Source organism: Dermacentor andersoni, chromosome 6, assembly GCF_023375885.2.
Source record: "Dermacentor andersoni chromosome 6, qqDerAnde1_hic_scaffold, whole genome shotgun sequence".
Classification (NCBI taxonomy): Eukaryota; Metazoa; Arthropoda; class Arachnida; order Ixodida; family Ixodidae; genus Dermacentor; species Dermacentor andersoni.
In genome coordinates this window covers 59,051,585-59,066,986 of record NC_092819.1, presented here as the reverse complement: position 1 = coordinate 59,066,986, position 15,402 = coordinate 59,051,585, and the positions used below count along the sequence as shown (strand labels likewise).

The 15,402-nt window shown below is 48.0% G+C and overlaps 1 protein-coding gene across 4 annotated transcripts in view; it reads left to right on the top strand.

Moving 5' to 3' along the window:
• Window positions 1-10,027, top strand: part of LOC126522786 (protein Wnt-2-like) — an 80,819-nt gene extending 70,792 nt beyond the window's left edge. For all 4 annotated transcript variants that reach the window (XM_072288752.1, XM_055066558.2, XM_055066559.1 and 1 more), the window contains one exon: window positions 7,745-10,027. In XM_072288752.1, the coding sequence (XP_072144853.1) occupies window positions 7,745-8,401 (657 nt within the window). In that variant the 3' untranslated portion in view covers window positions 8,402-10,027. The remainder of the gene's footprint in view (window positions 1-7,744) is intronic.
• The last annotated feature ends 5,375 nt before the right edge of the window (window positions 10,028-15,402 follow it).

Sequence of the window (15,402 nt, the reverse complement as noted above, 5' to 3'; positions counted from 1 at the left end):
ACGCAAGAGGCTAAACGGCGTTCGACGAATTCCTTAGATGCTATCTTTCAACTGTAACTATCGAAGCGCGAACATTGCAGTGGGAGAGGCCTGCGAAAAGTCAGCGCGAGTACACCTCAACGCTAAAGCAAAGACCAAGAAAAGCAGGTGCAAAGAGAAAAAAATAATAATCCAGAGAAAGTTACTGCCCTGAGTGGAGGATCATAATTTAAGCTGCTCGAGAAGGTATACAACGCGCTCGCATGGGTCAACTGTAGAAAGCGCAAACTCGTGATTATCTTCTCATTATCGCCGCTTATCTTCCCACGGAGCCCCTCTTGCACTGCTCTCAAGACCCGTGGGCTTGCTTCTTCGGCGTCGCATAAATCGCCCGCCGAACCGAAGGGCCAGCGATATTTATATGCAGGACGCCACGTCGTTAATACCGCACGCGCAAGCAGCGTCTCCGCCCGGCAGATTAAACGAGAGGGCGCAATTTTGACGCTGCGCGAATAAAAAGACGCCCGTCCCCGAAGACCGCAGGAGGAGGGAAGGGTGTGTGCACTCTTTCCGGCCTGTCTGCGTACAAGACCGCTTCATTCCCCTTCATAACCACCGTGTAAAAGCTGTTCAGCCTACACGAGGATGCGAAACAGAGGAGTACTTGTTTAACGCTGTCCTGCCGGGCACTTATCGGATCTTCTAATGAACCCGTTGTGTAATATGTCATTTCATCGTATAGCCTGGAGGTGCGCGGTTCAGTGCTTCACCGCGCTCTGAAATTTGAGCCTTCGTTTGGCGTGGTGTATTACGTGAATGTAAATGTATACAGTCCGTTCAACTCGTAATGTGTGCACGCGGGTGGACTGTATCTCCGCGGTTGGTCAAGGCATCCCTTTCTGCAGCAACTGTATCGGTGCAACTGACGCTATATTTACTTTCAGCAAGCCTCCAGAATCCGCCGAGCAGCTTCTACCCGCCAGCGCAGTTAGAGGGTCTGCATGTAGTGCAATCCGTATGCTTGCGTGTTTTCGTTAGCATTGGATCGCACTGTACTTCGACGACGTTCAATGTTCTCTCAAGCTAAACTGTTAAACTGGAGGGAGAGAAAGAGCGAATGATTGAAAGAAAGGTAGTCAAGGCGAAACGTGGTCCGGCCTTGTCGCGGCTAACGCGCCATTTGGAAAGAAACGTAGGGCGTGGTAAGAAGCTAGGAAGGAACAAAGGGATCCCAATGTGCACGCACTGGCAAAGGAACATTCCCTGACGTATTCAAACCATGCCGTAAAATTTAGCTCTCTTCAAGAAGCGCAAATAGCGCCTATTTGAATTTCTCAGGTTCCCAGAATTCTTGTGCCACAACGCGAGTGCCTGATGTGGTGCTACTGGGCGATGTGACGCATTTCCTTAACGACCGCCTCCATTTGGGACACGATCGTTTTAACTTGCTAAGCGCCAAACCGAAATAACCGCACCACCCATCATGTGATTATCGTATCAAGAAAATATATATATACATTTTTTTAGATCTCAGCGCCCTTCCACCCTGTGTGGAAGGATTACCAGCGAATTTCACCTCCGCCGCGGGTAGGCCCGGCATAGCCCTATCTTCGGAATCCAGCTGTGGAAGAAGACGATGTTGCTGGAGCCAGTCCTGATGATAATAGTTTTGTGTTAACGCACGGACACGGTCCTGGGGGAAGTAGCTCTTAACAGCTTCGCTGTAAAAAATAAACTTCTTCTAGCAGACTTCCATTATAGATCAGCATGTCTGAGCAGGTTCGAATTGCGTTCGAACAACCGACTGCGCGGCGCGTCTTTAGACGAATCGGACGGTTTCGAGGCCAGTGGGCATATTACGTATCCCATCGGCGTCATAACAAGGCACATATCCAGGAGGCCCAAGTTGTTTTATACTCGGCAACTATGCCAGGAGGTCACCCTACAGGCCAGAGCTTTGGGATCTCCTTCTGCATATTTTGTTGCCATGTATATTTCTATGAGGAAATGAATGAATGTTTATTCTTAAAGAAGAAAAAAGAAAGAATAACACGGCAGCCAGGAGGATGTTGTTTATTGGGGAACATGCCCAGTGGCACAAGTTGTCTATACCCGGCAAGACAACATCCGCGAAGTTCAGAGAAGAGGCAATCAAAGCTTCAGTTTAATATTTTGCGGTACATGCAAGCTGTCCATGCAAGGGTGGTGCTCGTATTTCCACTGTCGTCGGCGATCCAAACAGATAGGGCGAGACAGCTACCTTCAGCCTCTACAATAGTAGACCGTAAAATACGTCTTTCTTTTTTTTTTTTTAAAGCGAAGCTTCCTTTGCCTCTTCCACCCATTTTTGCGGGGTCTGGCTACACTGTCCTACCAACAACTTGGCTCACTAGGTATGAGCCGTTAGACATGTCACACTGGGTGTATGACCGAACAGAAAACTTGGGCCCCCACTGCGCATGCGCGCGTATGGCAACTCGGGACGCTGGCTTTGTGCAACTGGGCATGCGGTCACTGGGTATACCCAAACATTCTTGGCCAATTTTCCAGAATGGATATGTACCACGGTGGAGGTGCCCGAGTAGACAAGCAAGAGGCGAGCTGTGAAGTCGGCGATAGAAAATTGAAGAAGTCGGCATACGGAGAACCGAAGAAGTCGACAACAGAAGCAGCCGAGTGTGAAAAAAATGAAGGGACATAAAATGAGGCCAGAACATGATTTGAGCGAATACCCTTGAGCTAACCAGAAGTGAAGGTGGGCGGTTATTTCAGTATATATCAAAGAAAAGTTCGATAGATCACGCATAAGCGGGGGATATGGGCCGATTTTTTTTTTTCCAGTTTTGTCCTATACAGGACACCTCTCTCACGTGATGAGTGGTGTTAAGATGTGGCAATTGTTGAAAGTTATTGCAAGGCTATAGGTACGCCTGCATAGTAAGCAAACGCTTCGCCTTTTTCGCGATCTTTCTTAGAAACAGGCTTGAATTCATGCCGCAGCCAGCGCTCTGCAGTGCTTGCGCTTAAAATGTGCAAGACTTCACGCTCCTCCGACGATTAGAAGTCACTTTTATTTGGTGGCGGTTAAAGAGAAGTACTTAGTTGGTTAAAAATAAATTGATTGCAATTTTTTTTCATTCTTAAATTGATGTTGATACGATCTCCAGGTACGCTGCTTTACGCATCATGCGCGTTTTTTTTTTTTTTCCTGCGTTTTAGAACTTTGTTCTTGGGTGCACGAGGCATTCTGCATACCCTTTCGTTCGCCCACCTCATACCAGCCACCCAAATTCATTACAGTTCAGGGGCCTCAAGTTTTCGTCCACTCTTATCACCGTCTGGCGATCTTCGGGGAACCCTGTTTATAACCAGAGCTCCCGCTCGCTGTCAGGGAGGGATACGTTGGCAAGACGCCTATCTATTACGGATTCCGCAGCCTTTGAGCACAATTTCCGCGAGACCAGCAGACTCTTTTGTAGGGTTGCCTCGCTTTCGCTGATAATAATAAATGTGTCGGAGAACCGCCTACAGATGCGCACGTTTCTCAAGCAATTGCTTGCGCTTCAATGCACCGCTCTCCTTTCTTTCTTTTAATAGGCAGCAATTATGTAGACTGCGACGACGAGAGGCTTTGTTGCTCAGCTCGCGAAGACCAGCCGCGGTTAAGCCGCGGGCTATAAGCGCCGTCAGCATTTGCCCGTTCTCCTTAAGCGAAGGCAGCGTCGATTTATGGATGCGAACTGACCGCAATAAATACGGCGACCACCGGTGCGAAGCAGCAACCGTAAATCTTGGCCGGGGCCCCCGTCTATGTAGTCTAGCGCGGGTGATAAAGTTATCTCGGGACCGCGCGCGACGGCACACGAATGAAAGACTCGCGGCGTTTGTGGAGGACGCAACAGGTGGCGCCACTGGTATGAAATATGGCGGACAACGGGTGTATTGGAAAAGCGGGGTGAAATGGAGGGGTGGCCCCTCGGCGTGTAACCCTCGGTTTACTATTGTCGTCGCCGGAATAGGATAGAACGCTGACCGCCCTTTCGCGGCATTCTTGACCGAGGCTTTCGGCTTCGCGGAGCCGAAAAAAAGAGATGAATGTCGACAGGTCACGCATTCGTTTCCGCCAGCGCTGACTTCCCGGGGCAATCACGGCTGCGACGGAATGCGCGGGAATGCATTAATCGAACCTAATGCCAAGCTGTCAAGTTGGCTTTCGAAGAGAGCACAGACCGTGCAAGCCGCTGCGCAGGGTCAGTTCACCTTGTCTATACAATGAAGAGCAGCACTGCTCGGGCACCAACGACATGTTAAGTCTATTGACCGTTGTTCAGTGGCAACTGTGAAGGCTATGTCTTTCTTTTCCTCGTTTTGTTTTCTGTGGGATTAAGAGGAGACAGCGACGCAATTAGAATGTCGGCTGATTACACCTTTCTATTGAAAAAAACAAAAACAAAAGGAAATGGTACATTGCTGTCAACAAGCTTAACAGACAGTTTCAAAGTGGATTGGAATAATCCACTCGCAACGAACGCACGCACGCGCAGGTCAAACTAGTATCTTGAAGGTAAGCACCTTTTCGCTGACCTCATACTTCGACCACTAACTGAAACGCTTTCTGTCAAATGGAAATGACCTTTCACGTTCCTCTATGTTAGGTGACAGTCCCATCACCTTTCTCTCCAAAACAGCGGCAGGTCTTGCATTTGTTTTTCCAGTGACCCTTCTTTTTTGGGATTTTCTTTATGGTCCTGCCAGACCCTCCCCCACTTAAGCGAATAAGCCATGCTGGCAAATTAATTAATTAATTAATTAATTCACTTGTCACCTATACCTTTATGAAATTTGAAATTCATCTTTTTAAAAAGTAATATCGAAAGCTTGCTTCACATTAAAGAAAGACCTCAATTTTTCGCCATTCTTTCTCCGTATAATAATACGGTGAAACAAATATAAACATACTGTGAAACATATGGTTGAAAAACATAAGCATGTTTTTGAAAACCTCTTTTCTTCTTTCTCCTACCTTCCTCTAGAATCTATGCATACTGTTCCACCTGCCTACACACAGTAGCATGTCAGTAGTCGTACGCTGCAAGAAAAACTGCACAAAAATCTCCGTCTTTCAATAAAGCCTTCTCTTCCTCTCTCTGTCTGTCCACAGACCCGCCGTCGTGGTAAGCACTCATCTAATATGTCAAGTGTTGTTAGGTTTTCTAACACCTTTGTTAAGTACCAATTATACTACAATGACAAATCCTGGCCGATCAGTTTCGCGCGAGGTGGAGGAAGTATCATGAAAGGAAGAGTTATGAAAGACACATAACCCCTCAAAATGGTGACAACTTTTCCTTTACATGAAACTTCCACCACCTTGCTGATTTCTCCAGAAGTGGTCTGCAGAAAGCCAGTGTCCCTCTGCTTGGAGTTGTCGATTAATTGAGCCTCGCAATGCGATTGACTGCTAGTCTGCTGGATAGCTCAGGAGGCTCCGGACAGGCGTTGGTCTAGAGTTCGATCCCCGGACCCAGCACGAGTTTTTCTTCAACTGCGAAGCTATATTGCCGAGTAAACCGTATTGTGTTTCTTTTGTTGCTTCGTTCTCATCTCAAGGGACGGGGGGAGTTAATGACAACTTCCCGTTTCACTACCTTAAAATTCTGATCTACACGCAATTACGTTGTATCCGTAACACATCGCCGGGCTTCCCGTCAACGAACTCGGGTTTTCCCTGCTAATGATCGTTTCAGTCGCGACCTTGCATTTCGACTGAAGATACCGCAGACAACATTCTCTCTCTTTCTTTTTTTTGTCCGTCTATCGGCCGCAGTGCCGAAAATCATGCGCCGGTCCCGTCTGGCCAAGGACCAGCCAGTTCGTCGCGCGGTGGACTGCGACAGCAGTCGGTGGTCCTCGCCAGAAAAAAAAAAATGAAAAAAATCAGCGCCTCCCTTTTTATTTGCCGGCGGCCGAGCACGCATTCTTGCTGCACGCCGAGGCCCAAATTCTATGCCACCCCCAGCCTCCACCCTTTTTATTTCACTTGGCTTCCAACAACAACCACCTCGACGGCCGTCCGGGCTCGTCGGATCGCTCATCTTGCTCAGCGGGGAGTAACTTTTTTAATTTTTTTCCTGTGCGGAGGACGCGGCGGACTTCTTCGTCGGGGGGGCCCCGCCGCCGTAGTATTGCCCACGCATCGCCATCAACTCGTGCTCGCTGGGCCGCGCCGACGAACGCGTGCGTGGTGTGCGCGCTCGTGGATGAGTAACGCCGCCCTGCCGCCGCCCGAGTCACGGGCGAGCTCTGTGTGTGCCTCTTCTTTACTGCCGCCTCTCGTCTCCGTGACCCTCTCTTCCTTTCTTTCTTTCTTTTTTTTCTTTCATTTACTTTTTTCTCTCTTCTCCATTGTACAACGAGTAATGTATTTCACGAACGCACTTGACTCTGCAGGGCGGACAGACATCTGCGACGTCTTTCGGCGTTTTTCAGTAGCTGGAGGATAACAAACGACGAGGCAGCCGCTGAGAAACGTAGATGGAGGCATCAAGATGGACGGTGGGGTTTCCTGAGCCGGTTAACGTCTTGGAGCTAACTTAAACGTGTTCGTTTTGCGGGACGTGCTGGGAGGACCAGATCACTAACGCGTTGGGGGCTGACTTATTATTCTAGGAGCTCCCTTACGCATCCTTTTAGGAGCTGTCATACCCGAAACCGCGGTGGTCACGTGTCTTCGAGAATGGAGTACTTTTCCTCCACGTATTCCCGATGACGGCGTTCGCCACTTTACGCTGGTCCCTTCGAGGCAGTTTAGTGGATCCTGATGACATGCAGAGTGCAACCGTCCTTGGTGTCCTTGTTTCGAATTCCCGTTACCATGGTTATGGTGCCAGCATAGACCATACCCTTGAATTTGCACGAATAATCTAGAGCATTGCAAATAGTTTTACCAGCATGTCCTTAAACCACGCTTTATTCGCACATACTTTAGGCTTCTGCAAGGACTGGCACGCGGATTCGAACTTTCGACCATCGCATTATATTGTGCGCCCTGTAATGAAGGACTGTGCACTAACTTCTTATTTATCGTAGAACATTAATGCCATATCAAGATTTTGCAGCTATGTCTGTGTTCATACGGACAACATTCTAAGAGCTTAATTATCTCACGGGAGTGACGACCGACCCGACGGTCAGCGCCGTGTCGCAGAGCGCAGTTCACAAAATGTCGAAGATATGCGCATGCGCACAGAGTATACTATCGTACGAGCATCGGGAACTAGGCTCTTAATTCTGCTGAGCTTCACATAGTAAGCTGCTTATCTGCTTCCGTCCAAAAGCGAGATGCACACACCTGCTCCTGCGCTCACAGTGATTATGCAATAGGCAGTCGCAAACAATATATTTGCTGGTAATTAAACAACAAAGGTCGTGACGCATGCATTGAAATAACCTAGCAGACGGTGCTCGAACATCAGGACGCTCTGCGCGCGTTCGCCTATATCTCGCTATACTTTTCCAAGTGCGCTTCGTAACACGGTGGCGACTGACGTGTCGGTCTGCGCTTCCGCGAGATTATTAATATATTGGAGAGCTGTATACTTCGTAGTTCAGTCAACTTCATACATGCAAAGTCCGACTAACCGTCTTCTCGTGCCGATTAGGACGTTTCGCCACGTGAAACGAAGATGGTCACTTGTTTCGTTCACATATACAAACGTCAATTTCGTTCCTCGGCGACCACGCTCGCCACATTGACTCGTTTCAGGCCGTCAAGTTCACCCTGCTGACGGAGTGCAAGTGTCACGGCGTCTCCGGCTCCTGCTCGCTGAAGACCTGCTGGAAGCGGCTACCCCCGTTCAGCCACGTCGGCGACTACCTGGTCGAGCGGTACCGGCGCGCCAAGCGGACGCTGCCTTACTACGGTCGCTCCCGAGCGGCGCTGGACCCGAACCGGCGCAGACCGGTGCACCTGAAGCTGCACGAGAAGCACTTGCGACCGCCAGTGGCGACGGCGACTCCGCCGGGCAGCAAGAAGAAGAAGAAGAAAAAGAAGGCGTCCTCTTCGAATAGACGGGCCTCGTCGTCGTCGGCGAGCGTCTTCTTCGCGGACGAGCCGCCGGACTCGTACGAGCTGCCCTGGGCCGACGTCGTGGTCCGGCCCAAGCCGCGCGACCTGGTGTTCCTGGAGGACTCGCCCAACTACTGCGTGCGCGACCCGGAGCGGGGCTCGGCCGGCACCGCGGGCCGCTTCTGCAACCGAACCTCGACGGGCCCCGACAGCTGCCGCTTCCTGTGCTGCGGTCGCGGCTTCGAGACGCACTACCGAACCAGGACTCAGCAGTGCCACTGCAAGTTCCACTGGTGCTGCTTCGTGCGGTGTCAGACGTGCGCGGAGAAAGTGCGCGAGAACGTCTGCAAGTGACGCAGTCAGCGCCGTTGTTTCGTGAACGATAGAAACTACAAGCTTGTGGCCGGTGCCGGCTGTATACATCGAGCTGATAGACGAGGAGCTTCTTTTACCTGCACTGTCTGATGCAAGCAAGTAGCAAAACATGCAGGCCAGTCCGCATATCGTGCAGTCAGCGCAGTATACGACTCTGCTAACTTGTAGGCAGGATACGGCACTACAGCGAGAAATGCGACATGTCATCGTCTGAAACTTCAGGGTTGTGCACAGTGAAGGCCTGCTTTCGGTGACGTGTACTCTTGTTTGTTCTGGGTCCAGTTTTTATCTGTGCTTTCGAAGACTTGTGAACGCTGAGCTTTATGTACGCGTCATTTGTATGTTCAGGATCGTTTTTGCCTGAGGCATCACTCGCTTAACTCGGCTGTAGCTGCGTTCAGACCTAGGATCTCTACTTCTCAACATTCCCATGTCAGCCGTCCCGGTGTTTTGGTACACAACTCTCGATCTACGTGAGTGTAGGTAACGCGGCCGTTGGTTTTCGAGTTACGCCCAGGGACAGTGATAATCCATCTGTGGGCGAGATTATCGTAGACATTTAAGAACTTAGCAGTCTACATTTGTCACTGTAGAGCCGCTCGGAGTGACGACTCTGAACGGTGTCACGTAGAGAGGTAACAACACCTATGGGTAGTCGTCGCACTCATAAGTGAGAGCTCCAATATTTTAGGCATTTCGTTTAATTGTTTTCTTGCTACGCATTGCAGAAAAGACGCATCGCCTGCGAGCCTTTTCTGCCCCTGCTGCCATTTTCACTACTTGAATGACGCTGAAAACTCACTCCCTGCAGCTCTGCACGAGTATGATTGCTCCTGCGGTATAATAGACCATTCCAGTCTGGTTACACGTTCTGTGCAGGCAGCGACGTAGTGTACTTACTGGGACGTCGCCGATGTGCGTAGCCGTCATTCTATTACAGAAGAGCCATTTTAGATGTGATATTTGTTGTGTTTACTTTGTCTGCCGCAAGTGGCAATGGCTGAGAGACGAGGCGGCAATTCCGAAGCGCTTTTGCACCACTCAACGACGGTCTCCCCAATTGAACTAAGGGGTTAAGTAAACGTTCCTTAATTGACTCCTCATTGCGCTGTTTACATTTTCAGTCGCGCGTGACTGCCGCGGTGTCAGAGGCGGGCGCAGCGTCGTGTTCTGCAAGGACATTTTGGCATTTTGAGCTGGAAATTAGGGTCACAAGATAAGCTGTGGACATGTGACGACCACGATCACCTGGAGCGCCGTTCTTATGCTTCGAAAGTCGAGGCGAAGGCCACGTATAGCTAGGAAAATGCAGCTCTTAACAGCACAACTTAGACGTTATATTTTCACGCGTACGTGCGCGATAACAAAAATAAGCGCTACGGCTTTACGGTTCCTTCTAAAAATCTTTATTTTATCCATGAAACGAAAATGCTTAGAACTCTGCAGAGTACAATAGCTATTATACAGTTAATATATTCAAGATAGTTATTCTCATTGTTCATTAGAATATAACTTACCCCATTGTACAAAGATACTGTTGTTTGAAGCTCTGTATACGGTCATCATGTGACCACCACGGTTAAATAAACATGCTTTCTGGCCTCTTGTTGGTGAGATCTGACGATCTAGATAGTAATTGAAAGGATAATCGTCGTCCCCAGGTTCCGAAGCAGGAGTGAGCTTAAAATACGCTTTGTATTTTGTTGTAAACGTAGGCCGGTGGAAACTGTCGCCAGCATCGCTTTATTCCCCTGGTTATACAGACACCAGTGCAGGTGATAAAACAACTTCAGGAGTAAATGAAATGTATAGTGAAAGCAAATATGAAGCGTCACGCATCTTTGCACTTTTTCAATAAGTCGCAGCATCCGCATGAAACATTCACGTAGCGCTACGAACGGTGTCCTTATTTTTTTTTCTCTCTCTCTCTTTCTCTTTAAAAATTTCGTAGTGTGAACTTTGCTTGTCATGTGTGTCGCATTTTATCAAACGTTCCCTGAACGTCGACAAAACTTTGATTGATGATCAAGAAACCAATATGTACAGTCAGTGTATAGCCAAATTCATGTACTGCGAACAGCAAATTTTTATATATTTCTTCATATAACTGATATCATGGAGGACTGAACGCATGTGGGCTCTCCACGGTCTGTCGCTGGTGGGGCTTTATTTTTTTTATCACATGCCAAGGCAATTCACCTTGCTGGAGAATGTCTCACGTCGTCATCGGGGGCTCTCACTCTCAGTTAATGTGACGAGCGGTGCATAGTGCTTTCTTTCTACAAAAAAAGAAAAAGCTACTGGAAGTGAATTTTGGCCCAAACGTTTACGGGGTGCCTGCAAGGTGCCTGGCTGCTGAAAGCGCAGGGATGGTGGCTTTAGCGCGTGAATTTGCCTCAACTTTGTCCTTCTGGCTTCAGACGACTTTGTGGCTTCGCAAAATCGTATCTTTTCATTTTTCTTTGCGAGAAAATATTGCGTTATAGATTCCAAAATTTGCGATGAATGCGTGTTTGCGCCGAAACTTGCCACTCGCATCACTTTGCAAAAGAAAGAGGTGTGTCTTATTGGAAATTTAGGAATATAAAGCGTAATAAATAAAAGCAAGAAAATATAAAGTAGGAAGCCACAAGCACGAAGGTTGGACAAATTCCGTGTGCTACCCACAGTTGCCGTGGTTCCTGAACGAACGTAGTGTGACACTTCCCTGCAATAAATTGCGTAGAAAACAGCACGTTACACGACGTGCCTGAGCAGCACCATCGCGCAAGTGACCCCTAGTCACTTGCAACGCAATTGGCAACCAAAATAAAACTGAAAAAAAAAAGGGGGGGGGGGAGAGTGATACTGTATAAGCCATCGTGAGTATACGCTGAACGTGCCTCGGTGCATCACGATGTTCAAAGTAACGATTGTGTGAACGGGGAAACTTAGTGACGTACAAAAGCAGTCAATTCAGTTATCGTCCTTGTCGGAATTCCCGTGCGTGAACTGGCACTCTGCAAACGTCATTTAGCTGACAAGTTAGACGGCGTTTTATTGTAAGAAATTCGAGTAATATTTTCAATAAGTGACAGCCCTTAAGGCCGTACGCTAATATATCAGAGTAGGTCGATCGAAAACCTTCTAAAAATATGCGCACAGACACACACACTATACCTATATATATATATATATATATATATATATATATATATATATAGACGACTCGTGGACAACTTTCTGCTGCAATTTGTGTGAAAGCGACAAGGTGAGCGCAGCTTCCACACGTGTGTTATTGCGCCGTGAATTCCGGCAGTGATTGGCAGCGCTTTCGGTTTGTTTAACGAGATACTGAATTAGCGTATATCTTTCAAGTGCACGGTTCCAGATTAAACCGTGGAAGAAAAATGCGGAAAGAAAGTTCTAACTTAACACTCAGTGGTGTTCTTTACATTATTGCAATTGCTGTTGCAAATCGGGCTTTTAAGTAGTGTTATTTTTATTTACTTTTTCTTATTGAGCTTCAACTAACGCTTATGAGGCCAGCGGAGCTTCTTTCAGGACCAATCTTGCGAAAGCTTTGCCTCCTTAAAGCTTTCCCTTAATTTGCATACAAACTTGGCCGCGACTTGCCCTAGGCCAGCAATGAGCACCTGGCCTCTCTCGATGACCAAGACCTCACTGTTTAGAAGGTAAGAAAGCGCGATTCAATCAATGCGAGAAAAATGCACGTTTGCGCCATCAAGAATTCACAAACTACGCTTTAGCATATCGGGAGCCATCGCTGTACACGGGCTGTGGTAAGTACCGACGACTGCGCGTATTTTGCTTTATATCCCACAAAGACGGAATTGTATTGGCCTAGGAACGTTTTTCACACGCAACACGTACATCACATGTGGAGTGCAGACAAAGTACTCGCGGAAAAAGGACCTACGTGTCTTAAAACTGAAATTCTGGGGTTTTAGGCGTCAGAATGCCTATGCGATTAAGGGGCACGTCGTAGTGTGGGACTCTAGACTGATTTTGACCAACCGGTGTTCTTTAACGTGAACTTAAATGTAACTATACGAGCTAGGTGTCTTGCTAAGAGATGGAGAGCGAGCGAGAAAAAAAACGTTTGTTGTTTACTACAGACGCCAGCTATAGTGATAGGCTACTGCATATATAATGGGTAATTAGAGATGAAAGAGGTTGAGTGAAATAAAACACCACGCATACGGGCACTAACACACACACTCGCTCGATATGCACGAGCCCACAAGTTATGTACGCAGTTTCTTTACCGAGGTACGCATTTCGCAAGAATGCTATGAAGGACCTTAGTGGCGACCAAAGAATGGCCAGGGCGCCGACACGGTCGAAAAACGTCCCGCACTCCAATAGACGTGTTGTATCGAATGCTTAAAGTGTTCTTTAAGACAATCATTAATATCGTAAAAATATCAGCAAACGCCTATTACGTGGTTAAAGTCTTCGTCAACAGCATAAGTAGGTATGCTTCTTAGTTGCGTCCCTTGAGAATAAGTCGTCCCCAAGTATTCGTCATAAAAATGCGTTCAACGAAATCAGTTATCTAGCTGTAACGGCTCAAAACGCATTTTCTTCCGAATTACCTGGCATGCATTGAAGCGAAGATTTAATGCTAACGCTTATACAACGCTCCGCGGACCCGTTTCCTGCAGGAGGAGGCTATAGATAACAGGCGTGCGTTTCCTGGACGAAGCATTCTTTTTTTTCGCCCTTAATAACCATTCTTCTCGTGCTAGCTCGTATCGAGATGAGACGCAATGTCTTCCTTCTTACACTCCGCCATTACTGAAAGAGGCGACGGGTTCCGGTTATGTGAGCATGAAAACAACAAACAACTCCGAAAGACATGCTGTTTGAATGCTACATAGCCATTAGCCACAAATCGCAAGTAAGTACGGATGGCACGGTGAGTAACAGGCGTTGCGGAAAGGAGGCGCAGAGCCGGAACTTTCTGTTCATATAAGTAGTCCACGCGATGCAATAAGAGCGACGATATTTATGGCGGTATCGATTAGGTAATTAACCGGGGGCGCTCTTTCAATGGCTGTAAGCAAGTATCTCGAGTCGTTTATGGCTGGTTGGCACGAAAGCCCGCTATGCAGCATCCTGACCGAGCTTGAATCTCACGGAAAGAACGGCGATGCTGCGCTTAATTTGATGAGCGTTCCTAATACGCGATGCAGTCGGCGTTGTTTTGTACTTCTGTGTGTTAAGTAATGACGTCTGCGAGTGCTTTTATGCTGGCTCCACGGATGGTTTCTGCAGCGTTTAGAATAACGCGAGTCAAGCGCCCACGGCAGAGTTAGCGAATGTTGATAACACTGTACAAGGCTTTGATGGTGATGGTGTGCATTGACCTTACCAGTCGGCGTTGCCTTTGCCGAACTCGAGCTGTTCGTGAGTAGTGTTTCTTGTAGAGAACTTCATACTACACCAGAATGTTACGTGTGGAAAGACACATACGAAAGAGGCTATTTACAGGCTATTTACACTGGAGACAGACCGCCAGGCCCTCACTCGCTCGCGACAAAAGCACAGACCCACTTCATCGTCGTTCTCGCGGCGGCTCGTCCCTTGACCATCTCTCGATGATATCGTAATAATATCCTTCACTAGCTGATATTCTTCTTTATTTATTTACTTAGCTTAGTTACCTTCAGTTTCAAAGAGAGTATTATTGGGACTGCGTACATATGGGGAAAACATATATAGCAAATGCTTTCTTCGTCCTGCAGTAACAATGTTGGCTAGAGCATTGCAAAAAAAATGGGTGTGATTGACAGACGAGATAATTGGTCCTGGAAGGCGGCTTCAGTCCTGAAAGTTATGGTTAATAAAAGTTTGTGAGAACATGTTCTCCTGGCTTTAGTTTAACGTAGTGTCCTTCGCCGAACGCGCGCTGTAAAACCGAGAGAAAATATGTTACAGCGATATAGGCAATATCCTACAGCATGCCGCTTCTCTTCTCCAAAATGTCCGAAAAGCGAGTGAAAAATGATCTCTTGACTGCAACGAGCAAAGCCTTTAGAGAAAAAAGCAAGCTCATTAGTACACCAAGGTCATCGAACGAAAGGGGCATATACCAGGGGCGTTGGAAGTGCCTACAGGGGTTCGGAAGAAATCAGGATCGGTCACTGCCCTCCACTGAGCAACCTCGCCCAGTGTCTGGGGCGGCAGTCGTACCGAAGTCGATAGGATAACGGCGAACATCATCGCCGCTTCTTTCCGAGGCCCTTGAACCCTTATTTTTTTTTTTTTCAGCACTTCTAGTCGCGCCCGTTGCTGGTTTTCAGCGGGTAGGGACACATTTTTCCATTTTGACGAAAGCTGTGTATATATACGAATGCTCGGGCAGCGCAATAGCGGATTGTTTTTTTTTTTTTTTCACTGAAGTTAAACCAGGAAGAATGCCTGCACGCCGTGGAAATGCTGTACGCCAAGCAGTGCCGCAGTGCGAAAAACAGAAAATGTAGAAGTCAAAATTTCGCGACACAAGCCCCGCGGACCTCCGCATGGACCACCCGGTCTTCCCGCGTCCACAGTGCCCGCGGATCGGTCGCGCGGCAGGCTTCCTGTAGTGACCGCAAGTGTCGCGGGCTGCTTCCTCGGTGCGAACAAGAAAGGCACTCCCTCATTACAAGCTGCGGCACACGCTTGTCAATATGTCACCCCCTGCTGGGCGGATAGTATGCAACAGCGCCTCCACACTCGTTAATTCTGGCCGGCTGCACCGTTGGCTAAATGCCACGAAAGAGCTTTAGGCAGTAGAATGACCACTGCTGATGGCTACAAGAAAGAAAGAAAGAAAGAAAGAAAGAAAGAAAGGAAGAGAAGTCGGCAGAGCCGATCTCACCGTTACTGCCGACGGTAATGCTTTTAGCATTGAAGCAATATAGCGAAACAACGTATTACCACCGTCGAGACACCTTGTGTACATACGTGGCGTGCACTGCAGCTTGGCCCCT